At 38.3% G+C, this 26,664-nt stretch overlaps 2 protein-coding genes across 5 annotated transcripts; both read right to left on the reverse strand.

Moving 5' to 3' along the window:
- Window positions 1-1,904: 1,904 nt before the first annotated feature.
- fyb1b (FYN binding protein 1 b) lies at window positions 1,905-16,512 on the reverse strand. Of its 3 annotated transcripts, none has more exons than XM_072371677.1 (19): window positions 16,348-16,512; window positions 11,738-12,731; window positions 8,726-8,858; window positions 8,553-8,623; window positions 8,135-8,157; window positions 7,540-7,592; window positions 6,597-6,723; window positions 6,268-6,427; window positions 5,914-6,034; window positions 5,367-5,386; window positions 5,197-5,269; window positions 4,932-5,018; window positions 4,423-4,463; window positions 3,388-3,469; window positions 3,162-3,261; window positions 2,919-3,081; window positions 2,796-2,829; window positions 2,669-2,703; window positions 1,905-2,570 (listed from the first exon to the last, which is right to left on the reverse strand). In XM_072371677.1, exons 1-19 carry the CDS (start codon window positions 16,348-16,350, stop codon window positions 2,548-2,550), a joined length of 2,343 nt encoding a protein of 780 aa, XP_072227778.1. In that variant the 5' UTR covers window positions 16,351-16,512; the 3' UTR covers window positions 1,905-2,547. The 3 variants fall into 3 exon arrangements, with proteins under 3 accessions (XP_072227778.1, XP_072227779.1, XP_072227780.1); XM_072371678.1 differs by having other exon boundaries at window positions 4,932-5,003; window positions 16,348-16,511; XM_072371679.1 differs by lacking the exon at window positions 4,932-5,018 and having other exon boundaries at window positions 16,348-16,511.
- A 1,841-nt stretch (window positions 16,513-18,353) lies between these two features.
- On the reverse strand, window positions 18,354-24,965 carry ccdc80l2 (coiled-coil domain containing 80 like 2). 2 transcript variants are annotated; one of them, XM_072372308.1, is made up of 13 exons: window positions 24,898-24,965; window positions 24,261-24,801; window positions 24,084-24,172; window positions 23,738-23,911; window positions 23,467-23,618; window positions 21,789-22,097; window positions 21,417-21,651; window positions 21,143-21,299; window positions 20,360-20,496; window positions 19,917-20,068; window positions 19,538-19,641; window positions 19,270-19,350; window positions 18,354-19,119 (listed from the first exon to the last, which is right to left on the reverse strand). In XM_072372308.1, the coding sequence occupies exons 2-13, from the start codon at window positions 24,535-24,537 to the stop codon at window positions 18,791-18,793; spliced, it is 2,196 nt and encodes a 731-aa protein (XP_072228409.1). In that variant the 5' UTR covers window positions 24,538-24,801; window positions 24,898-24,965; the 3' UTR covers window positions 18,354-18,790. The 2 variants fall into 2 exon arrangements, with proteins under 2 accessions (XP_072228409.1, XP_072228408.1); XM_072372307.1 differs by having other exon boundaries at window positions 24,261-24,929.
- Between the last annotated feature and the right edge of the window lie 1,699 nt (window positions 24,966-26,664).

A 26,664-nucleotide genomic window follows, 5' to 3' on the forward strand; every position in this document is an offset into this window, starting at 1 on the left:
ACCTAACAAAAATATAACAGAAAATTACAGTTATTCTCAAAGGTTGAGCAACAACGCTGATTTTTAACCGTTCAGCTTCAGGTTTGATCAATGACAGAAACACTACCCGGCGCATGCGCACACGTGAACTTACCAAACCTCTGCTTCCCGTAGAACACACCAAGCAGTAGAGCGGACCATCTGGCCGTCTGAAACAAACAACACCACGTTTTAGTCTACGAAACAATTGTATTTAACCAGCTGTGCGTGAGCTGAGAAATGTCAGTAAGATCAACAATTGGAAAACTTTTTTGTCTCTCCTTTTTAATGGTGTTTTCACTGCTTTGCGAAAAAATATAAAGTTGTATTTACCTCCATGTCCTAATTGTCATATCTTGGTATAACTAGCTGAGACATGCCAACGCTTCTGTTTCTGCAGCTTTGCATTTAATACTGGCCACCTTGTCGTTTCCCTTAGATAAATTATGATACAACCTGAGAAAAACTAAGGGCGAAGTCCAGTTTTTTTCTGACCTTTCAAACAGTCTAAAACACTATCGTTACTGACCGATATAACGCACATTACTCCGCGTAGCTCAACAACTAGCCCGTTATAATAGAGGTATAATAGAGATAGCTGCTTGAATCAAACTAATGCGGAAGATATTTTAGATTTTCCGCTGTTTTGGAAAATAAATGTTCACCTGCGTCTCAATGTCATTGCTGACAAACACTCGCTAGCCAGCTAGAAGAGTTACCTTTAACGGTCACCTCGCAAACCTCTGTGTACTGAGAGGGAATCGGGTATATTTCAGACATTTCTCCTTTCACAACATCGATGTTAAGGCTCAATTATTTGTTTTGTTACCTTGATGAGCGGTGACACTGCGACTGGAGGAACCATGATGGATGTAGACCAAGACTTCCGGTCTGAGCGGAAGTACGTTTTACAGGTACGAGAAAAAACAGTAATATCTTCTTTATCCTTGAAATACCGCAATTTGACGAAGATATAAACTCTTCCAAAACAATAAATAAATTAATTAAATTAAATAATAATATTTCTCTATTTTCTTGACTTTCTTCTTTCACCAAACAATTAGCTGAAGGAACAGACACAAGTACTACCTCAGAGGACTCATCTGTCCATCTGCCTGACAAAGTTGCTTTACAGCTGACAAATAATTGTAAGTAAAAACGATTCCATTTAACTGAAAAAACAAATGACTGTATGTAAAATACTTTTTAATGCAGTTTGAACCACACACTTTATACCCTGATTATATTCATACTTTATTCAAAGCAAAACTGCCATATGTATCACATTAGTTTAAGATACTAAGATGTTTCTTTATGAACTAGGTTTTTATGTTTAGACTTTTGTTGCTTTTATTTTGTGTGTTGAGAGAAAAATTCTGAAATTCACCATTTTAATTTGAGTACACTTAAAAGAAGGTGTAAACAGCTACTTCGTCTATTGGAAATGTACACATATTAGTTAGAAAACTTCCAACTAATCTAAAGTTTGCATTAAAGAGCTGTTTAGTTGCTGCCAGCAACTATAAGACTTGGGCAGGAATAAACTTGCTTTTGAGTATGGATACATGTGTTTATCATGGCTGCCCCACATAACCTGCATTAGGTCGGAGATTCATGTGAGCACATCCTCAGAAATGAATGCTACGTGTGTGCGAGCTGCAATATGTGGGTGACCTGTAGAAGCAGTGTAGGGCAAAACTTGACTGGATATAGGGTCATAGGATTGACTAACAGTGTTAGCAGCAGCATGATATAATTCTTCATCCACCTTCCAAAAATGATGATGCATTTAACCAAAGCGACACCTTAAAGAGCAAGAGCTCTCTCTTTATTATCTCAATAGAAGCTACTTTTACAACAGAACAAAGTCAGATGTGTGAGACATGTTTAAAAAGCATGTATTTTATAATTGTATATACAGAAATCAGAGGCAGTTTGTCACTAAAACATGTTGAAACTAGAAGCAGTGAAGAACTTCAGCTGGCATGGTAGTTAGCAGTTTATGTACATATAGTAAAAAGTTAAATCAGTGACACTAATAAAGAATAAAATGGCAAACAGTGTTGATATCTGTCTTATACTGTAGTTATTCTTGTAACCTTGCAAACTGTAGAAGAACATTTGGAAATTAATTTCTGTGAAGAATTTAAAGGCAGTCCAAAAGAAGCCAAACTGAGAAGAACAAAGAAACAATCAAATACTGTTATTCAAACAAATGTTTCCCATTTTGTTAAGGTGCTGCAAACAACCACTTTATATAATTATATTCTAAGTTTTTTGTTGAGGCAACTTTTAAAATGAATTGCATTGTTCAAAGGACCTTAAGCTAGCCTGTCTCCAGATCTGTGAATGGCACACATACTTGATAATAATAAACACATAATAATGGGAATATTGAATTGCAATTCAGTCTGATTACCAGGCTAATTTACAGCAATTCCCAGTATATAGCATCAATAAACACAATAAATAGACGAACAATGAAAACTATTCTCAGGATAAAACAAAAACGCCAGTGCAGGGTGTCTCTCAGTCGTTGTCATAGATGCAGTCTGAAAAGAGAATAATGATTAAAAGGTATTAATTTTCCTAAAATCTGATTATTTTCCGCTGCTCAGGAATCTATTCATGAAATGTATGCTCAACATACCATCCCCTCCAATATCATCGTAGATTTCTCCATCACTGTGGGCAAAACACAAGGATTAGTACACTGTCAGAAGCACATTGTCAGCAGTCTCCCTCCATTTTTGTGTGTGAATGTTGGTGGTACTTACTCCATAACGATGTGGTTGGTTGAGACATAACCGACTGCAAAACACAGATTTTAAAGTTGGAACACAGATGGAAAAAAACCAAACTCATCAACCAAAAAACAAGAAAATGCGGTAAATGCTCACATTTGCCGTCCTCATTCCGACAGATCAGTTTGTCATCCACAGCTTTAACAATGACGTCCAGTTTCTCCCCTGCTTTAACAGGCAGCTCTTTGCCGCTCCACTTTTTGTTTGTGAGCGAGGGCACGATGGTCACCTGGTACAGAACTTGTATCTCCCCTTCGTACTGAAACAGATTGAAAAAGAGTTCCAATTTACATAGGACAGATATTAAAAGTGTGGTTAAAACACGAGAGAATTACAAACTTTAAACTTCTTCTTGAAGTCCTTCTCCTCCTTCTCAAACTTTTTCTGCTTCTTTGGGTCCATGTCTTCAGTTTTGCTTTTGCCTCTCATACCTGGAAGGCTTGACGGGAAAACAGACGAAAGCAGAAAGCATTAGTAACTTTAAAAATACATTTGAATCATGGATCTAAACAGCGTGTTAAAAATGCACTGAATTGTTTGTTTTTAAAGATTAATCCAGATATACCTGCTGATGGGCGGAGGGGGAGGTGCATTTTGAGCATCAACATCATCGTATATCTCCTCATCAATTGCTGCTCCTGGCTGATCTGTGTAACACAAAGTAAAAGCAGGTAAAGACACAATTTAATCAGCTGTTAGTAATGAATCCATCTGAATATATTTGTCATATACTAGTCAATATTCAATAAGATTTTAGATCAATGAAGGAAAATTATAGGCACAGACAATTTCTTTTAAATCCCTTCGTCTGTGTGGACATGTACAATCGTTTTTTTAAATTGGTGAAATTACGCCCACTAACTAATGATTACATGAACCAGCTAAACGTAAAGATAGCTTTGCTGAACTAAGATCAGTATCTTTGGTAACTCAAACAGGTTCGTATATTATATCGGGAGACATTTGATGTGATATTTGAATGCTGGAATCACAACTTGGGTTTTTAATTTAGCTTTTGTGAATTTTTTGCACTTGACGAGCACAAGTTACAGACAGCAGCAGTACAGTTACACCCAGCACAGAATTAAAAACAGAAATAGAATATTTATTTTTCTACCCAAACCATGGCACAAAAAAAGTACATATGTAAGAGGTAATTGGGGGGTGTAAACAGCCAGTATTAGAACACTTCAGTGCAGTCCAGTTTAGTTTACTTCACTTCACTTCACTTCACTTCACTTCAAATGCTATGTGATTCAGTTTCATTTATTAATTACATCAGAGGCCATCACTACAAATAAATGAGCTCGAGTCCAATTGAATTTAACCACTAACTTCTTTTTGGAACCAGCCTCAAGTGGTCGTTTAAGGAACTGCAGATCTTCACACTTTGACATTCACTTCACATCTCAGAGTTAGCAACTTGGTTTTGTGTCTTTACTCCAAATAGGAGACATCACGGTTACTGCATCTATGTAAATGTAACCTATTTAACCTATGAAGACATAGGAAACACACAGGGATACCAGTTCCAGTGTTGAGCTGGGGAATTAGGTGTTGATAGGTTAAAACCAAATGTTGTAATCCGCGTGAGTGTTACCTGAATTCCCGTTTGCAGTAAACTGGCTGGGTGGAGGCACTCTGGCACATTAAAAGAAAAATAATGTTTCAGAATATATTCTGTTACTGTATCATCAGTAAAGGTTTAGATGCTTTTTAAAGTAACCACAATCAATATTTCTGAATAATAACATGATGTTTGAATTAGTAATCATTCAAAAAATGTAAAACAACGAATAATGCTTTGATTGTCGAACAGCAGTCACTTGCATGCAAATTAATCGTGAAGATTAGTACACTTACAGGTAATCAAACATACACATGTTAACATGACTGTTAGATGTCAGCCTGTCATTGAAATTATGATTGTTAAGTGTTATTCAGACAGAGGTGAAGCTCTTGATCTGGTGCTGATCTACGACGGAAATATAGGAAGGTAACATGATTTCACAGGAGCTATCAAAAGGGAGATGATGAGGCTGAACGATTAGGGATTAGCAACAGTGGACAGAAGATCTGTGATCAGTCTTACTACTTAGTGTATTTTACACTTTAGTGCTGGCAGGGCGTCTGTTTCGGTCAAACATCCGCAGTAAGCCACGAGGCTTCGGAGGCAAGGACCTGGGGTCGACGGGACTAGAGAGCCAACCGGCAAAGAAAAAAATTGGCATTTCCTTTTCTGATACATTTTTCACTCTTTGCTGAGTAACATCTCCATTGAGTATAAGTACTCAGTGTTTGTTGTTTCTGAAAGAACTCAAGCATATTATACTGCACCACTCACTCTCTTGTAAATGACTAAATCAGTTCCCACCTGACTTCGAGGTTTGGGTCGAGAACATCATCATATATTTCTCCATCCTCTCCTGGTATTGGCGGTAGGACAACTAAAAGACCAACATAATTTACGCAATGACTCAAACAACCGATGTTAAGAACAGGACTTGATATGATAAATTGGTATGTATTATTTTAAGATTTTACCTCCTGGCCCTTTCAAAGCACTGCAAAGAGAGAAGACATGAAACATGTAAGACTAAATTTCTTTAGGTTCCCATGAAGTGCCCCATGAGGTAAAAATGATTCCGCTAGCTATCAGAGTTTTATTCTTCACTGCCTTTGTGATCGATTAAACAGAAAAATGTAAATGGACCAAAACATTTTTTATAGAAAACTCAACTGGTCCTCTTGGTACTGTATGAAAAGTAGCTCAGATTTCTGCTGCCACAGAAGTGATCTTGTTTTTTAATCAGACTTAGAATAAGACCCTATCACAATTTAGTAAAGCCACAATGAAATTATATCAAAAGCTATGAGACTCAAAAACTCAAAGACTTCAGTGCTATTAACCACACCCAACTTATATTTCTCAATCAAAGACCCTGACATTTTTCAGTCTGTCATTCAGACAAAGACACTGCTGGAACCAAGGCTCCTATTTCACTTGTCTGGATCTTACAAAAGCAACTAGTCTGTGCAAACAAGTGACTTAAAAATAGATTTAGACAACAATAGCTGACATTTCTGGTACCTGTTATCAGGTGGGGCTACATCGATGTCATCATAGACCTCGGGGTCATACGCTGCCTGAGTGTGAGAATTCTTCAATGAGTTAAAGTCAATTTCCACCGAGGTGGTCTTCACATAGCCAACTGGAAGAGAAAAACAGTATATGAGTGAGATTTCCTGTCCCTACTTGTCCCTATGCAGTCTTATGGCACATCACTAACTGCAGCTTTGAAATGGAACATTGATTAATAGAGACAGTATCTACAAAGACTGAGGACTGAGAGGATGTCAATAAGAATAGAAATTTTAAAAAAGAAAAGAAAAGAAGCAGGGGCGAAACATGCTGAAAAAGTAGAGATACAGTAGTTGAACACACTTGATCCATCTTGTGTCCGTCCCAGCCATTTGCCCTCTGGGTTGCCCTGGACACGGATGATGTCCAGTGAGTCTCCTTGTTTCAGAGCCAGGTCGGTCTTACTGCCTTTGCAATCCCCACGAGCTTTTCCTCGCTGAATGACCTGCAGGGGTCCAACCAACTAACAAACACAGTTACTAACCACATATAGTTAACATGATTAACATAGAAACATAAGGATATTGTCAGTCTTTTTATCCAAACCTCAGCAAAAAAAAAACATCCATTTCCCATAGGGTTGAGATACTTGATTAAAGTATTTTGGCATCATTCAAGTCTTTTTCACCCACTTTGAACTTCTTCCTGGCATCTTGTTCCTTCTTCTCACGTTCCTTCTGCTCCTTTTTCTCAGCCTCCAACCGTTTTTTCTCCTCCTTATCGTCTTTCTTCTTTTCTTGGCTTTTTTCAGCTTCATCCCTTTTGAGACCAAGAACACACAGTTGGCAAAAGGCTGAAAATGATGTAAAAGGATCCATATATGCATTCAAGATGAAGAGATTTTACTGCAACACCTTTAAAATAACAATATGCATTTTGTTTGTTATTTCCTGTTGACAGCCAAATAACTGTAAAATCCCTCAATACCTTCACAAAAATGTCCAAGTTATGAATTTATTCAGGTTATTTTGTATTGCTGGCAAGTAGAATATCTTTGTAAGCTTATATAATGCAGATTTACTGATAGGGTTTGGAAAAATTCAAGACAATTAATGGTTAATCGAGTGCAAATATACAGTTGGAGACCTATTTGATCATGGCTACATACCTGATGGCCCTTAAAAAGCAGTTTGAACTTGAATATGAACGATATTTGTTAAAGCTGACATGCTTCTGCATCCTTATTTTAATCATTTGAATTATGTCAGACAGAGAAAGATAAATGAATAAATGAAAACTTGTAGTGTTTCAAAGCAACCACCAGAGAGTAGTGTTGGTAAAGTTTGACAGGCATGGGACTTATAAGTATTACTTCCTATACATGCTCTCAAAGTGAAGCCATAAACGCAAACATGAAGTGAGAAAGCTTTCACCGGAGTTTTTCAGCTTTGCATCTATGCTGGTCTAAACCCCGCAACGTTCCTGACTTTACTTACTGGACAAAAGTCCCACATTTCAGGTCATCCACAAAATGAATAAACAAATAAGCTTTATAATTAAGTGTGAACTTGCTTGAAATAATAGACAGCAATTGGCAGGACACAGGTGATAGTTTAATGTATAACATGCTCTCACCATCGCTCATCGAGCGGCTCATACATATCTCCTTCTTCATCATCACTTTCCTCCTGGGCAGAAAAGACAGACAAGAAAACAATAAGACTAACTGTGCCTTTACCTTAAATGTGCCCTCCAAACACCAACATACAACATGGGTTGTATACTCATGTCAAGGTTTATTTCAAACATATTGCTATATACTTTAGGTCATATACTTAATTCTTCACATACTGATATTCACGCTGATATCTTAGATTATTAATTTCTTCTGGAGAAGATGAAGAAGAGACTACTGTTGCTTCTTTACAGAGCACCCAAATACACTTTAATTCTGAAGTAATCTCATTATCTGACTGAAGAGTCCCTCTTACTGTGTCCTTATGTCATTCCAGTATATACCTATACATTTTTGTTTATACTTTAATTATCATTTCATTCTTATTTTCTATATTTACTTATTTGTTGTTCTGAACTATATGGTCTCACTTCATCGTGCTGCAGTGTCTCTTCACCAGCAGCACTGTGTCTTACTGGTCTGCCCACATCTGCACATAACCCTGCATGCAAATCTGTGTTCGTGTAAGAGCAGATAATTCTGCATGTGTCTCACCTTTGCCCTCTGACTCGGATGGCCTGCAGAACAGAAACAATAAAGCAAGATTACAAGAGAATTTCATCCCCGCGAATAAACCACCACTATTGTGATCCATTGTGTTGTTTATATGTTTGTCTTCAGAACACAGTTCATACTGTTCTTAACTAAACTAAATAAGGCTGTCATTGCAATTATCCACAGAGCGTGACTGAGACAGATATCATCTGCAAATAACCAGCCAACTGTGGGTAAAACGGGCTTTGCAAGCACCACACGTCAACTAATACCGTATAGTTCCTTTTATGTAAATATGTAACCATGTTACAAAGTTCAGCAGCACACAACCATTTTACACCTTCCTTTGGTGTTAATTTGTCTTGCAACATGGCAGCTGTGAAATATACATTTAATTGAATAGTGACCATTACTGAACCTGTCGATGGCGGCAGAGGCGGAGGAGCACTGCTCAGATCATCAACGTCATCATAAACATCTTGCTGGTTCCTGAGGAGCACAGTTAGGATGCAGCTGCTGTTAAGTGTAGTTCTACCCAGAAAACATGCATCACAGTGGAAACGTTAATGTTAACATGCTTGCGTGGCATACATGAATCCAGGATGGCGTGGTGGCAGGCTGGGCAGCATGGCCTGAGAAGGTACAGCTGGAGCCACATGGCTGCTGTGGTTACTTGGGTGGGAGACTGGAGGAGTTGGGATGGTGGGTTTCTTAAAACCAGGAACTAGAGCAAAACAACGTGGCTTTAAAGCAGAGTCTTACCAGTGCCCTATTGTGATTGTCGCACATGTGTAGCACTACGACTGTTGATATATTAATAAACAAACTGTTACTTTCAGGACTGAAAACATCACAAAAATCGGCAAATTCTTCATTTGTCATCTGTCTTAAAGTATTAAGTTTTACCAGCCAAATCTATGTAAAAGTGTGGACAGTAATAAAGAGTGATGAAGAAACCTACAGCACATTCAACTTTAACCCTGTAAGACCCACTGTTGCAAATTTACAACATCACTTTTAACAATGCCAAAAAAAAGACCTGCAAATGTTTTTTTATCACATTAACTTAGTTAGTGGGTCCTATTGTTTGTCCTCACAAGGCTATTGGATAGAGAAAGTGTTTATAGGTCCGGTCATCTGGCCTTGAACTCAGTCTACCTGCAAATTTCCCTTTGAGCTCATCTCCTTTTTTTGCATGACTGGATTTGTCAGGATTAGAGGAAGTACAATTCCTTAATTAAAATTTTGCTTACAGGGTTAAATGGCATTCGTCTTGTTTGTATAACACCAATTCCAAAAATGTTGGGAAGCTGTGTAAAATGTAAATTTAGAAAGAAATATTGAAAGTGAGTCATTTTTCTATTTTAAATTCAAGGTCATCTTGAATTTAATGGCAGTCGGACATCTCAATAAATTGGGACAGGTCCATGTTTACCACTGTTTAGCACCCCCACTTCTTTGCTTCGCGGTCAAATGCTTTCAGATGGTGAAAGCTCTGGACTGCAGGAAAACCAGTCCAGCACCCAAACTCTGTTGTAGTAGATGCAGTATTTGATTTAGAATTGTCTTGCTGAAAAATGCATTTTCGATGGTGAGTGTGTGGGTATATGTTGTTCTTGAATAACAGAAAGTAGAGCCTCTGCCATTCTTTCCAGTTAACCTAGTCAGTTCTGCACAACAATTTCTGCACATGTTGCAGAGTTGAAATGTTTTGAAGCTGCTGCTCTAACATCACGGTAACACCAAGGTGAAAAGTAACTTAGTAGTAAAAAGTCCTGATTTTCTCCCTGAAAGTGAAACTCTTTCAGTACATTTCATATTTGAATGATACCTGGCTAAATTCCATTGTAAAGAGAGGTGTGGGTGTCAAACTTGGATCAAATTTAACGGCAGCTAAGTTTATCCGTCACTGAAAGGTTCAGCAATTTTTTTTTACCATTGCAGAAATTGCTCAGGAGTATTGAATCAATAACGGCATCTGTGCATTTCCTTTTCTGACATGTCACAATGTCTGCTATGAAAATTGTAAAAAAAATCATTAAAAAAAAGAGCTCTGAAATGATTAAATAGCTAACCAAACATCAGAGGAGTCATCCAATTCTTGCTCATGCATCTCATCCAGCACTCATGCTACTCTTCTGAGTATAAATGAAGGTAGACCAGGTATGTATTTCGAAACAGCCTCACATTTAAAACTATCCCTTTTTGCTGGGACATACTTCCTCAAGTGGTGAAATATGCTCAGCTGTCAGAACAGCAGCCAAGGGGGGAGGAGAAAGAAGAAACAGGACAGGGAACTTGGTCAGGGTAAATAGAGGAACCAAGTGTGTTTCTGCAACTTCTGTCTCTTAAACTATCTTAAACTTTGAAAAATATCAGCATTTATAAAACTGAAACAAACTCTGGACAGTGTCTGCAAACATTTTAATTCTGATACTGCAAAGATGAAAATAGGCAGTATTTAAAATTGAAACAGTATTTTTGAACTGAACAACCCACACTGTATCTCAACCGCTGCATACTAATCATTGGTAATGTCACTAAAACCAGTCTTGTGAAGCAAGTCCTTCTTTGCACTTCTCAAATGCTCTAACTTAAACATCACAACTTTGAACTGCTTGTGACATAGAGGAAATGAACTTGAGAAAGCTAAATTAAAAGAACACCTTCAGAAAGTCACAAGACTGACAAACTGTAAATCGCTCTGGCACTTTGGGTGGCAAAGAACATGAAAATGCAGCCAACTAACTAGCTTGCTGTCAGACATCTACCACCAGAATCTCCGCTTTTTCTTTTTTCCAGCTCATTATAAGACATTTGTTCCACACACCATCTTAGTTATGAGTTAGCTAACAATTTTCTGGTTGATAAGGCCGGCACACATGTATGTGGCCATAGCTGTTTGGAGAAATGAATACTAATAGATGAAAAAGAATTCCCCTACCTAACCCCAGATTGTAAAATTATAAGTGTTGAGTTGTCAGGACCTAAATTAGTGTCTTTAGAGATCTTATTGTTGTATTTGTATTTAGACTCTTCAATTTGGAAATGAGCATGTGGCTAAATCTGTTACAATGCACTACTTCTCCTGTCAGATTAGTGATTTTGTACATGGCCTATGAAAAATATCCACATGTAAAGCTACAAATGTGGAATAATTCAAGAAGAATGGGGTCTTCTACACATAGTAAATCAGCAAATTTTACTGAATTTCTTTCGTATTTGTTAAACTTCAAGGACAAAAACACTTCCACAATTTATGTAACAATTTTTTGCTTGTTTTTTTTTTTTTACATTAGAACGTTCAACACACACTGGATTGTGGAGGTGTTTTGATGCAATTAGGTGATAAAAGAAGCTTTTAACATGGTGTAATGCTTGCAGCTTGCAATAGTAAAATTAAGACCTTCCTGCTGAATCTAAGTAAAAGATTCTCACTTTAGTTAAGTGATGCCGTGAAATATCTCTGACAGAGTTTAGGTATAATCAATTTGGTAGTGCCTGCAAATAGTCAGTAGTTTTCTTAATATTTTTTCTTTGACTTCACTGTTACAGACACACACACACACACGCACAGTCACACACAAATGTTATGCAACTCACCCTCTTCAGGGGCTTCAGCACCTCTTTTAATGTTCTCCAGGTCAACTTTGGGGGGTCGGTTAGGTTTAGCAGGAGCAGGACCTAAAGCTAGACTGTTGGGGAGAGTGTTACGCTTTGGGCCTGAAGTGGCGTCGCCATTAATGCTGCTTGCCTGGGGAGAAACCTTTGAGGGTTTCTTTAAACTTGGCTTTTTACTAGCAGGTTTTGGAGGAATAATGGAGTTAGTAGCAGTCAGGGGTGATTTGTTAACCCCACCATTGTCTGTCTGCTCAGCTGTGTCCTTCTCCTTTTTGAACATGGAGTGAGCAGTCTTGAAGTTGGATGTCGGCTTAAAAGCAGCGTTTACTACAGGTGGCGGTTTGTTCGTAGAGTCTGTGTTTGCTCCTGTCTGTTCTTCATTCTGCTGCATTAATCTTAAAACGCTGCTGCTGGGCTTTTGCTGCAGACCAGGTGCTTTGGGTGGTGCGGAGCTAGGGTTTAAAGCTGTACCCCCACCGCTGTCTTCTTTCGCCCAGCTGGGCCTGGAGTTAAGTGGTTTTGGAAAGGCAGGTTTGGAATCAGACAGTGTGGAGGTGAGGGACGGTTTGTTGAAAAGAGGCTTCTGCACAGGACCTTTAGCTTCGGAAGTGGTTGAAAGACTTGACTTGAGGGGCGTTTGCTGTTTATTAACAAATACAGGTTTGTTGCTGGTGTTGGGACCATCATTGATGTTGGCAAACCTGCTAGCCAGGGCTTTAGCTTTGTTTGGTTCGTGTACATCTGTGTCACTCTTAGTGGATGGTGTGTTTTTCAGGAAAGATGGTTTTGGTGGGGTATTTATCGCACCGCCTGAGATGCTTTCCAAGACAGGCTTCTTCTGTACTACTGGGCCCGTGGAGGTGGTGGGGTGCAGGGGTTGTTTGGTACGTTCACCTGGTGTGGAGGAAGTCTCATCAATGCTTGCCCCACTCGTTTGGAAGCGAGCCATGATTGCCTTAACATCAGCTTTTTTCTCCTGAAAAGATTGGAGCAGGATGAGAGGTTTAGTTAATGATAAGAATATAGTACTTTGAAAAATTATCCGATTCAGCTGACACATTGAAGAAGCAAGTTGAAATCTGGGCTTGGTTTAGAACCTCAACAGGCAAAAACAAAAATCAAAACTAGTGGACTAAAGAGGAATAAAACGTACAGATTAATTCAAATTTAAATAGGTTGCAAAGCTGGCAAAATCACATTTCCTCTCATGACATTTTCTTCACTTTTTGCAAAAAGTTTATCCAATCGGTGGGGTTCCTGCTTTCAGTTCAGTTATTAATTATGATTCAGTTAATTTCTCTTGTATCTACTCGGCCACTCACACCACACCACATCAATTTGGTTCATGTCGTTCAAACATGTTTAAAAAAAGGTCACATGAAAAAATTCACGTGTATGTCAGCACCTTGTATGGCAGCCACTGATATGTGAATGTGTCTCACACTCTGTAAACAGAATGAGTTAACCATAGTCATAACTGACATTGAAATAGTTCTATCTTAGCACTGAATAAACTCTTGATTAAAATAAAGCTTTTGAAGCAAGATTTGCAAACAACAAGCTAAAAGTCCCGACAGGGTGCTGTAGCTATTGAGTCTCCTGTATTTCCCCAATATAGGAAATGTAGCATATTATGGGTGATTTAGTCTATAAAACTGAGAACTGGGAACCACATTCACATACAGTACAATGTAAACTTAACATGCATCTTTAATACAAAATCATTTACTCAGTGTTTTTCAAATCTTGAAATTAACTGTAACTATGTTGTTTAAAGAGGGAAGCTTTTCATAAGAAAACATGTGAAAGGATACCAAGTTTTTGAATATCTTGTTTGTTTTGATAGAAAGAAAAGTTCTATCACTGGCCAGTTAATGTTGGCTGATACTGGTTTTTACTGCAGGTAACACCTATATAGATCATTTTAGCACTTCTCAAACCACAGTTTGCACCAACTTCCTGGCTTGTCTTTATCATTATCACAATTGGGAGTTATAACTTTTCACATAAACAATTCCAAATAAGTAAGAATACTTTTGTCAAGTATATCTATATTACACCACTTTTGAGTTTCATTAAACTCTGGAAGCAACATTGTTTTATGGTTTGTGCTGTAAAGCTTTGTCCTGTGTTTACATTGACTGGAAATCTAAAGAAAAGGGTCTATGGTTCTCCTTTGGCTATGACATGAGTGATTAGCCATTGAAATGGCTCAAATATGATAGTTTCAATGAGCTGAAAGTGTGCTGAAAAACAATGCATGACTAACCATCGGTTGCATTCAAATTGTGCAAAAGGTTGACAGTTTGGTTCAGTGTTAGTTATCGAGCAGGTTCACAGGGTGTCATACTGTGGCAGCCACACCTATTGTAATGAGGCTGGTTTGACTGGAGTCAGGACACCATACCGGGAAGTGGAGATAAGAGCATAAGGACACAGTTTCACCTATTCCAGCCACACAGCAGTAAAAGCAAGGGAAAATTTCAGAATAGAAATACCAATGTGCAGTGCAAAGCTAAACGGGAAATTAAAAGCCCATGAACATCAGTCAGAGTGTTCTAGTTCAGTCTTTGAATATCAATATTTAAACATATTCACACAGTTGCAGGTAAAGAAAGGGAACTGTTTGGAAGTGTAATCCCAATGTAAAAACCGGTTATACCCATTTATACTTTATGAGCTGCTTTCATATAGTTAGCTTTAAAATCACTATGAGTAAGATGGATCTTAAGATTTGAGATGGTTATGCTTTAGTAGCCCTTTCTTAGGAAGATTTACTAATCGCTTTAAGCATTTAAAATTATCTAGAGGAAGTATTTTTTTTTGGTATTTTCACTTTCAATAGGTTGTAGTCCACAAAGTGCCCCGATGCCAGAAGCTGTTGGCAAAGGATCAAAGTTAAATATATAAAGAATGATTTTTCTACAACCAACGTAATGGTTTCTTATCAAATCAGCCAAGTCATTTACAGTCTAAATACAACCATAGAAATATTACTGTAATTTAGTTCTAAGGCACTTTTTGACACAATTTTGATTTCCCTTGAGAAAACATGAGAAAAAACTTAGAATTTTGAAAAAATTGTGAATCTATAGTATCAAAGTACAGCTAAATATAGCATGCTATACTACTATAAAATAGAAACAATCTTGATAATCACTGATTAAATTGCCTCAAATATGCATTTTTGCTTCTATCCGACCAGCCATTGTGTTCAATATGGCTAAAAACACAGCTTCAGCTTGAGTTTTGAAGGTTTGTATATATATATATATATATATATGTTACCGAGAAGCTAATTATTCTCTTGATTTTTTGATAAACTATAGTATACCTTACTTAGTTTATGACTAGGCAGCAGAGATGTTTTAGTGCTAGAGTATAGCTTTGATTACTTTTGACATTTTTTTGTATCGTTAGTCAAAGACAAACCGGTCAACAGAGGAAGGGCATGTATCACATTAAACGGTTTTAGGGGAAATGTCACTTTTGTGTCACTACCAGTAACATCTCGATATCCCCGTCAAACAAACTGTGTTAACACTAAACCTTAAATGTGGCAAAATATTTATTCAGAGGACAAGAAACAGAGGAATGTTCCTGATATTACTTCTGTTTTTCAACCACAATTAATTATGAATTACCCCTTGTGTGCCAAAAAGTTGCAGTTGCTGCTTCTCTAAATGTGTTTGCACGGCACTTGCAATTTTGTGAAAACCTACAAGTCCTGTGAAATACTGGAAAGCCCTGACAGGATGTAATGCAGCTCAGTGGAACCTCCTCAGTCTCCATTCAAAATGCCAAACACATGAACTTATGGATAAATGCCTATGTTTATAGTATTGCTCAGTTTACCCTTTTATACAATCCATTGTTTAAGTGCAGGGTGATGATATGAAAAATGATACAGTAGCAGAGAGAAACACAACACTGCGTTGCATGGGAAGACTTCGTGTATTGGATGCTCTTTTTGTAGATATGAACAGAAATGCCACAGCTATGCAAGTCATTGGGAGAAGTTTATCTGACGTCCATTTGTTGACTGTGCATTGACACAGAAAAGAAGGAAATCTTCTGCATCAAACAAAGAGGAAGCACTATTTCTCTTTCCACTGCGATTAAAAGTGAAGGCAAAGGCAGCTTTGCTCAAGCTAGTTGACACAAAACCATGAACCACCCTCCTAGCTGTAACTTTTTCCTATTCTGTGACATATGAAAAAAGTGACAAAAATACTCTGTTCATATGATATAGAAGGAAATTAAGATGACATCACTTCTATAAAAAAGTATTTCAGCATTACTTAAAGCTCACAAATGGCCAATATGAGTTTGTAGTCCATGTCATATTGACAACATGCATGCTACTTGAGTACGAAACCAAACAAATGTCCAATGTCAAATCAATTTGTGTGACGATAAATGAGTCTTTGATGTTGTTTTTACAAAGATAAACATATATTGTATACTCGATTCTGAAAAATACAAGAGGATTAGCTCCCTTGCACTAACTCATATCAAGACCTCAGAGTGACTCTAAGGCTCAAAAGATGATCATTTGAAATATTTTTAGTCAGCTATTAAGATGTACTCACCATGTTCAGGATGACTTTCTACACCGCCTCTGCTAAACTTGAATGGTCGGTGAAGTGCTAGAGAGTTTGTTCAGTGTCGCTGTGTGAGTTTCTGTTGCTGTCAAAGAGATAAAGGCTCTGAGGTGCTGAGAGAGAGCGTGTGACACAGAAAGAAATACTCAGTGGGTAAGTATACGTGCTTATCTGAGAGGGCGGGGGGGGGGGGGGTGTAAACTCAAGCTCTGGTGGTGACATCAGCATGCGTCTACAACAGACTACTTCCTCCATTAGTAGTTTGTGTGTCTTGTGTGAATGTGAGTGTCACAGTTTCTGTTATCTTTGAGTTTTGATCTCATGGATTTGCCTATCTCTGGCAATCTCCCTGCAGTTTCCCTCTGAGCCTAATAACCGATGTTCACTCAGTCAGAGGCAGATCAAAACAAAAAAAAACAGTCTCCCTATCAACCCAGTCAAACTCTGTAACCATAGTAAAGTGACTCTGGTCAAGAAGAAAACAGTAAATCTTTCAGAATATTAATCAGTGTCCTTGGTGGACAGCTATTTACAGCTATTCTAGTGGCTCTCCAAGGCAAAAGGCACAGAAGGGCTTTAACCTGCACACTAATATCAGCATACTCACTATGACAAAGCTTACAAACATGCAACATATCATTTTCATCACGTTCACCATTGTAGTTTAGCCAGTTCAAAGATCATAATTTGGGGGGAAAAAAAACTAAAAACACAGCTCCGGCTAGTTTAAATGTAATAAGATCAATAACGAAAGACCTGGACAAGTTGGAGCTAAATCTCCTCCATCCCCTGAATACTGAGAGAGGACAGATTCTCATAGTATGGCTCCGTGTGATTGGATCAGGAAGATGTGGCTTGGGATTGGTCAAACTGAATATTTCAACAACAGTATTTCAAAGTTTCTATTCTTTCTGGCTGCTCTTTCTTTGGTACATTGGAGTAACAAAAGGTCCACAGGGACAGTAAAAGGAGACTTTCTTTTTTGCTGAAACACCCTATTTCTTCTTTCTTTATGTATCATACTTCATCTTTCAAGTTAATTTTGTGTGTAGCACTTTTAAAGTTGGATTAAGAGTTTTACAGTTACTGAAGGTTATTCTATGCTTATAGTTCAACTTTCTCTTGTGTTTGAGTTTTTCAGCTTTCTGCTATATGTGTCCATATATGGAACTATATGTTCCAAGTCATGCTTTCACTTATCCTCCCAATCCTCAAATTATTATAATAGCTTGAAGAGTTGCCCATCAGCGTTCTGTATGTCACATCACTAAATGAAAACTCAAGACTTGAAGCGATTATTTCATCATCTATAACTGCTTTTCCTGCAGATTTTTAACTCTGTTTTCCAAAAATTGTTCCAAAAAAACAACATACATAGAAATAGTTATGAAAATGTTTTCTTCTGGTATTTTTTTTTTTACACTCATTCAAGATTAATTTTCTTGTTACTTTGTATATCTATTCATATTTATATAATTCCCTTGACTCAGAATATTATGATAATGGACAATAACATTGCTTGGTTAAGTAGTCATGGTTAGGGCTAAAATACATTCTTTTTACAATGCTGCCGTCACCTAAATAGACACCATTTTGATGGTTGCCTTGTTTACAAGTAAACACAACATGTTATGCCAAAACACTGTGATTTCTTGGTTGGCTTTAGGCTGTGACAATGCTTTAAAACAACTTGGTAAGGGTTAAAATGCATGTTTTTTACAATGCTACTGTCATTACCATGGACACCATATTTATAGTTCACATGCAGTTGCATTTTATACAAACATAATTATTGATCATAAATATCTGCAGAACTGTATGACCCATGTGAATGTTTTGAGTAGGAGAAAGTCTCTTTACACTGCTCAAATTTGGCTTTTTAAAGAGCTGCTGTGAAACCTTCTCAGCAGCTCTTCAGTGATAATTCTTTGTTTTTGTGACCCTGAGGTGTCTGCAGGCTGCTGCTCTTTAAAGACCAGATGTCTACATCAGAATTAATGAAAAGAACACTTGTTTAATTGAAAGGCAGTTGCGGCTACAGCAACACAATATCTTAACAGAGGAATTTAGTTTTTGTTTGATTTAAACTGTGTGTTTGAGAAAGATTGGACAGAAGCATTGCCAAAAAGCACAATCTGCTTGACCTTGAATGAACCTACATTCCATTTCACTGCTGCAGATGGCCAATGATACCAGACCATCCGTTCATACATGTAGCAGCTGAGGGGTGCACATAGCCTTTCATTAGAACTTTCTGAAACTGATTCCAATATTCACTACTCAGCTCTTTAATTAATTTCATTATTGAAAAAAATATACAGAATATACAGTATTCAACAGATGCATCATCTATATCTATTTAGATTTTACATACTGCTTCCTGTGGGTCCTGAAGATGCTATTTTTCACATCACTACTTATTGTTTGTTCATTATTCCTGGTGATATAAGTACGTCTCATCTGCCCTATCTCCGTCATACTCAGGATAGTGTCTTGCTTCGCTGCCCCCTCCTCCTCTGTCCTCAGGGCAGTGAATCCCAAGCCTCTTCTGGAGCTTCGCCTCCTGGAGGCGAAGCTCCATAGAGTCTACTAGATCGTAGACGTTTTCCAGGGACCATATAGGTGATGAGAACCATGCCTTGACATCGCCGTCCTTCCCCACAACCAGCATGCTGAAATAGTCCTTACTGATCTTCAGCTCCTCTCTCAGATTGTTGATCATATCACGGGATAACAGCTCAACCTCACTCTGGCTACGACCTGGAGGAAGCACGTTACAGTGAGAGCTGAGTAGTTCACTTAAGACAGCACAAACGCAGTGGAAAACATTTTTCAATGGTTTTCGTTTTCACCTATCTTACATTTAAAAATGATCAGATATTGCTCCAATGTGTCATTACTTTTACCAACCATTTAAGGGAAGTAGCTCAACAGTTCCTGATGCTTTTTCTCCATTTCCAGTCAGCTTTAACATGGCAAAGTGGCGAATACCTGAACAAAGACAGGTTTACCCAGCAATGATCATTATCTTTTACTTGATTTTCATATATCTATTAGCCTTTTTGTATTCATCCTGTAATTTTAGTCAGTAGAGTAGAAACTCGACTCCTGACACTGGCCACAATCTTTCCATAATGCATCAAAAGTGACAAAGCAGACATTGTGTTATGTCACTCACCCAGGTGACACTCCTGTCCAGTGAGAGCAGAGAGCTGCTGCTGGAATGAGTAGTCATCCTCAGAGGGAGCAGAGATCAGCAGCAGTCTCCTTTTGGACATGAACCTTGATGTAAATAGAAAAGTTTAATGAATTAACAGTTCATTACATTTAATGGTATCACACGCTGAGACATATTTAGTGTGATTGAAACCGGACACAAAACATACTCTGATACTTTTACATAGGAGACAACAGCAATAACTTGTTTAGCATGTTTAATAGCATGTTTAATGGTTGTATTATGAATATCAGTGCTTTTTAAAGCAACGTGTGTTTCTGCTGCAGAATGCTACTCTTCTATAAAATATCTCTTAAAATGTGATGCTGGATTAATGCACCTGAGCAGTGAATTCCTAACTGCGGGGTCCTGCAACTCTTTTGAGCAGACAGTAGGACTTTTTCTTTCTTTCTCTTTCTCCGAGTTCCTGGAAGGAAAGTTGTCAATGTACTCCAACAAAGCCGAGCTTGATGGAGGAGCCTCAAAGACTCTCTGTGGAAAAGATAAGAGCAGGTTTCTCCAAAAACACTGGATTTCATCTGAATGTTTATTGAAATGAACTGCTATAATAATGATAGGTCCTAAAAACAATTGCACGCTTTATGATTTATATTTTAAAACTGCTGCTTGCTTCTTGTTCTTATCATTATGATTGATATCAATTAGACTGCCTCACGGTGCGAAAAGGAGGAAGGGTGGTGATGAAAAAGGCAAGCATGGCTATCAAACTGAAATTACAGGACTTCAAAAAATTCAGGAAGCTCAGGTGAGACCTTCTCTTACATTGGGCTTGATGTCATAATCCGTGACGGTCATTGAAAAGAGGTCCGAGGATGACAGGCTGAGCTCTGCTCTCAAAAGAGGGATCAGGCCTGGGTCTAAGAACTGTTCTGATTGGTCACTTAGAGAGGGTTCTGACTCTGAAACCAACACAAACACAACAGACTAAAATACCATGAACAGACAATAGAAAAACAACACTATACTGACCCAAAACTCCCTGAATGAAATTTGCAGAGCAACGTTAGAGCCTCCCAATACAATATAGTGGGCCTGTTGATTTGGATTAGAATATTTTGAGGATGAGTTTCAGGTATATATGTGTATATATATATATATATAATATATATTCAGAAAGGCATATGACTGCTGATTTCTAACTGATTTTTAACCTTGTCCTAACTTGTAGCATATTGAGGTCTTCTCGATGATTAGTACATTGGAAATTAAATGTATTATTATTATATATATATCAGTGAATTAATGTGTGTTTTTAAGGATTTTGAGTAAGATGTTGGTTATGGGCTTTGTGATACCTGTTCAAATGAATTGCTGTATAAGTGCAGTGTCATGAGAGAACCAAGCAAAATACTTTCTACAAAACATTGGTCTGTGCGCAGGAAAGAAAGCTCTGAAAAATGTGTGTGTGTACATATATACATATACATATTATAACAGAAGTTTTTTGCATACATTACAAACACAAATATATCTGTTTGACATTTGTGGGATAGTTCTGTAGAAGACAGCCAAAACAAATGCTTTAGGGCTTACATAAACACTTACCAAGCTGGTGGTGTTGCAGTGAGAGTATGGAGTCACTTCCTTCACCCACAATGGTTGCCACGGTGATCTTTCTGATTGCGAGTTCACAGTGTTGCTTTTCATTTTCCTCAGTCTGCTGAATGTACAGTGTTGCATCTCTGCTGGGTGTGGAGATCAGCTTGTAGACAAAAATGGACATATTGGTTTGTGTGAAGGTCCTGCATTTACAATAGTTTGTAAAATGGTTGTGCAACAGAATTAGGGAGAACTATTGGGAGGCAGACAAAGTGCTCACCATTAGCCTTCTGGAGCCTCTTAAGCTGTCCAAAAACTTCTTCAGGGCTGTTTTCTCCTCCTCACTTGTCTCTCTGTTTGACTTTTTCCCTCTTCCTTTCCCTTTCTGTCCTTTCTTCCTTTCCTTTCTGCCTTTTTTCTTAGTGCTCTGTTTGTCCTTTTCATTTGGCTCTGCTTTCTCCTCCGTTTTTTGCCCTCTGTGTCTTTTCTTTCCATCTTCAACAGTGGGGCGTGCCCTGTGTTACAATTAAAAAATACTTTGATGTTCTTTCAACAATACAATATGCATTCATCTTTTTCAGCGAGATCAAATGCATGCACACTATTTTTTACTGTGTTTAAAAATGCCATTAAGCATAAGAAAAGACAACACCTGTCTTTCTCAACTTCCTCATTGTTCCTTGGAACTGAAGGCAGACTGGACACTTTAGAGGTGGCCCAGTCATTACTGCTCGACTCCTTTCCTCTTTTGGGTCCAGCAGGCACTTTACGTATGACAAACCTCGACCGACCGTTCAGTATGTCCTGGATCTTGCTCTTGAGGGCAGCTTTTTTGTCTAGACTCTTCTTCCTTTGTGTTACCAGCATAGAGGTCACATTTCCTCCTCTCTGAGAACTCAGCACCATCTTCTTCATCATCTTTTTTCTTTTCACCACAAGCTTCTTTTTTCTGGTTTTACATCTGTGACATAACATAGAGGAAGGCCTAAATTCATATGGCACTGCATGGTCACTTGTCTGAAGCACATATATAACAGTTACTGAAACATACATTATGTTAAACATGGCACATATAGCTTTTACTAACTAACGACATACTATCAATAGCTCACATATTCCAAAATACTAGAATCTTTAAGAGGAATAAACTTGCTTTCAAATATCTATCAGTAAAAAAAGTTGCTTAGATTAATATTCTGATAATGGGACATTATTTATTTCCAGGAGTCCATGTAGTGAGGGACTGAGCAGCATTCTCTCTTTTTTATATAGATCAACATTTTTTTCAAATAATAACTACAATCAGGAAATACTGTTAATAGTAATATAATCTGTTTTAAACTTCACTTGCTTACATCTTCTCCTCTCTGCTACCAACTTAGTGTCTCTGACAAAAAGCAGCTTCTGTTAAATGTTGCAACACGTTGGACAAACAGTGGTAAAAACCTGTGAGTTAGTGTCGCCCAAACGTTCCTGCAAGCGTGAACACTCACTTACGCCTCTCAGTTGGAGTCTGTGAGGTGCATGTGTGAACTAACATTCACAGACCAATTTTACATGAAAGTACAACCAATATGAAATGCTGACTTAGGTCAGTAGGGGATTTTATCAGATGATGGTGCATGTGTAAAAGCGATGACTGCTCATTAATAATGTAGTAGCCTTTTTTTATGGCTCATTTTCTTGTCTGATAACAGTAATGTGAAAATGGAAATATGTGGCTCTATCTGAAAGTTTCAGACTTCAAAGGTTTCCCTTGTCATTCCCTTTCAATGGGGTGATGTCATGCAGGTTGTAGGTTCATTGCTTTGCTTTGTCATAGTTGGTAGCAGTGGAGAGTTGAGAAAAGTTTAACTTTTCAACTGGCAGAGCAAGCCCACGTCAATCAAACCACTGGCTGATTGGGTGTCTGATCTACTGAGAGATTGGCACTACAGTGTCAAACATCAAGCAGGGTCACCGTCAAGCACTGACTCATTTCATCTGTGTGAAACCTTCCTTATTCTACTACTTGCATGTTAACATATTTACTATGGAAAAGCTCATGTCAGATGCTGAGAATCTATAATGTTTACAGTGATCTCCACTGAGATTTTACCATGCAAGCAATTGCTCATTAACATATGACACAACACATAGTGGAGAATTAGTTGATCCAGAGCTACCAGTTCCAGTTATTGAAAGTGTTCACTCAAAAAGTAGTAGGTTTGCACAAATTGTCATTAGTTGGTAAAACTTTGTAAAATGTCTAAGTCTAATCCTACTTTAAACTGAGGGACCATGTGAAGCCACGCTGTGTTAATTGAAACAATGGTATGCGGTAGATGAACCTCAAGTTAGATGCTGTTCTGGTCATCTTCTCCAGGTTCCTCCCGGGGAACTGATCAATGAGCTCTAATATCGCCTCCACACGGACCGGATAAGGGAAATGCCCACCGACCCGAAGGGTCTTCTTCATCACCAGCATGGTGAATGTGTTCTCCTGAAACAATTGGTGTTAAGCACAACTCATAGACAGGCCAACTACAAAATCATATGGCGACATTTAAAAATAAAATGTAATAAAAGGAATGACTGAAACATTAATGGCACACGGTTTACTTGGCCGGTAAGCTTCAGGTAGTGCAGCAGTTTGGTAACTGTGTCAGGGTCCAGGTTCTCCACTGTGGCATCCCCTTCAATTGTTGTTTTCTGAATGCGACCTTCCATCATGGCATTCTGGATTATGGTTATGATGAAGGTGTCTCTTTCTGCAAGGCGGCAGTTCAGCCCTTTCTGAGACAGACGGAGACAAAAGGGCCAAAGCATCAAAAGGTTAAAGGAAAACAGAGCTCAAGAACAAACGGGTAAGAGGACGTAAAATCCTGAAATTTAGATAAAAAAAAAAACAGAAAAGTTCTAAATGAATACTGTGCAAGTATTAAAAGACTAAATCTCAGCACATTACCTGCTCCATATCTTCCAGTTGTTTTTCCATCATGCGAAGGTAGTGGTCATTGTGTGACGGAGCTGTTATCACCCACAGCCGCTTTTTACCTGCAGGGAAGGAAGAGTAGCTTTTTTTCTGATTTGTAAGAGCTTGAGCATGAAAAAATTCATTAGCTGATCAGCTGATTTCTCTTGCCTGCAAAGTCAACCAGGAAATCCAGCTCTGGAGCCAAGCTTGATGATGACTCTCCACCTCCCCTGTTGTCATGGTCTCTGTCTTCTTCTAGCCCCAGTCCATGTTCCATTCCTGGAGGGAGGTCGGAGTAGTCTCCCCAGTCTTTTACATTGGGGTCAAGTTCGTGCTTTGGTTTGCCTCCAGCGATGCTTGGCCAGGCTGTGAGAAATACTGGGTAGCTGAGGCTCCATAAAGCAGCAAACAACAGCATATAGTCTGAGGTGCAAAAAAGAGGCATTGTTTCTGAACAGCTGATAAACTGGATTGCTTAAACGCTGGAACTTCTTAGCAGCTCATGGATTCTCATCTGGTATAGGAATACGCATTTGCAGTGTTGTTCTCACAACTGCTGGTTCTTGGAAGTGCTGTTTCTGAAACAGACTTGAAGGAATCGCCAGATGTCTAAATGTAATTTGAAGGCTTAAAAAACAGAGAAAATGTCCAGCTGAGAAGTTTCCATACTTTGAATCCGATCGAAAGTCCCTCTGAAGGTTGCTGCATTCTGTAAAGTGAAAAAAGAAAAAAAAAAGGTGAATCAAATCTGGAATCTAGAAGATAAAGGGACAGCAAAGACTGCTGTGATGTTTACCCCACTCACCAGCCGAGAGACTGACTGGAGAGGCGCTCTTCTTCTCACACACAGACACACTCCTGGTTCACATTATAGCCCAGGCTTGTTAACAGGAAACTCCTGGAATTTTCTGCAACTTCAAAGCATTTTCTTGCAGAGAAAACTCTCTCTCTGTATCTTTTTTTTTCTCTCTCTCTCTCTCTCTCACACACACACACACAAAAAAAACACAACACACATACATATTATCTGTCAGTATATGAGATTCTGCTTTGTCTATCATCATTCGAGTAATATTCACTGACATGCATGCATTTCACATGCACAGGCACTCCTGTATATACACACATGCTCATGTCAAAACATGCTTGTGGTTGCAAACACGAATAAGTAGGTCAGAGTGAGGGCAACTGCCCCTGCACTGTGTCTGCCTGAGCTCACTCCTTCTGAGTCAGAGAACTGATAATACCCCTGAAAAATATCATATCAACAAATGTGTTGTTGTTGACCACGTGGTATTTGCTTGAATACAAAAGTTTTCAAGCTATCCATGATACATGGTCACCTGAGTGAATTATTAATTACAAACTACTGCTTTACTTAATGTGGGGAAAAATAGCAAAGAAAAGAGGTCACAAAGGAGAATGCTGACAAAGGATGGTAAATGGGAGCTCAAGTGTTCCAGTTTAGCCTAGAGCCATTTTCTCCACTGGGGTGACAGGAAGGGAAATGGCAGTATAGAAATAAATTACCCAAACTTACTACTGATCGAAGTCGAGAAAAGTTCATGCCAGGTCAAAGTTGTGAATCTGAGTAAAAAATGTGCCCAAAGGCGAAATTCTGCCCGGTCAAAGCACTTATTTGTCCACCAGTAACTCCCCCAGATTTTAACAGGTCATCCAGCTACAATCCTACCAACTGAACCAAAGTCTCAAATTTCACATTTAATCCATAACTAAAGCACCTCTGTCTTTGTCCACAAATAATCAAACTACCAATATTGGATTAGAAAAAGATGGCCATACAGACCTGGTCCACTGCAACTCAGAGTCAAAGTCAGAGCACAATAACATAACTATGAGTCAGATTATTTGAGCAAGACAGAAGTTTCAGCTTGACTCAACTGGTTTTGAGTCTATAAAACACAGTGACATTTAGTATTTTGTGAGCCCAATAAAGACCGAGCACTTATGATATAAATCAAATGTCTGTATCTGTATTACATTTTGAATGTATCCCACATTCATCTGATTTTACAACGAACTTTATAAAGAATTCTAAAAGACTTTAGAATTCTTAGAATACAAAGCAACTTGAGGCAAAGCGTGTAGAAACTGAAATTGAAAACACAATAATCAGATCATGTGAGTTCTAATAAGATTCATGTGGAAATTGGGGTTTGAATTAACGATCTTTTTCTTTTCTCTGTGTGAGTTGCAGGCTCACACACCATAAGCATCTCCTGATGGCCAACCAAACAAAAGTAGCTCTTTTAAATCTATGACAATAGACTGAACTTTTTTTCTTTAATGTAAGAAGCAGGTGTCCTCACAACTGTCGAGGTTGCATTTTGTTGTCTTCTTCCCCCATATTTTTTGACCATCGTTAAGAATTCCATTTCATGCAAAGTTTCAGAACAACAGCATGCGGGAACATATGGTGAAAGTTTTGTTTTCAGGGCGAAGTAACTGAAAACACTGCCTTTTAGGAGATCTTACAATCAGAAATGTACATACACTTCGTAACCTCCCAGTTACCTATGTGTTGCTTTCATTAATGTTTTAATGCTATTGA

This window comes from Leuresthes tenuis, unplaced genomic scaffold, assembly GCF_036924035.1.
Source record: "Leuresthes tenuis unplaced genomic scaffold, fLeuTen1.0.hap1 SCAF_19, whole genome shotgun sequence".
Classification (NCBI taxonomy): domain Eukaryota; kingdom Metazoa; phylum Chordata; class Actinopteri; order Atheriniformes; family Atherinopsidae; genus Leuresthes; species Leuresthes tenuis.

Excerpts from the sequence above, each read along its gene's own strand:
- fyb1b (XM_072371677.1), bottom strand. Across the intron at positions 3,470-4,422 it reads TACTGCAAACGGGAATTCAG|ATCAGCCAGGAGCAGCAATT; the intron begins GTAACACTCACG and ends TGTGTTACACAG. Across the intron at positions 3,082-3,161 it reads ACTTCAAGAAGAAGTTTAAA|TACGAAGGGGAGATACAAGT; the intron begins GTTTGTAATTCT and ends AATCTGTTTCAG.
- ccdc80l2 (XM_072372308.1), bottom strand. The coding sequence starts at position 24,537 with ATGCCTCTTTTTTGCACCTCAGACTATATGCTGTTGTTTGCTGCTTTA. Across the intron at positions 24,173-24,260 it reads TTTCCTGGTTGACTTTGCAG|GTAAAAAGCGGCTGTGGGTG; the intron begins GCAAGAGAAATC and ends CCTTCCCTGCAG. Across the intron at positions 20,069-20,359 it reads ATTATGACATCAAGCCCAAT|AGAGTCTTTGAGGCTCCTCC; the intron begins GTAAGAGAAGGT and ends TCTTTTCCACAG.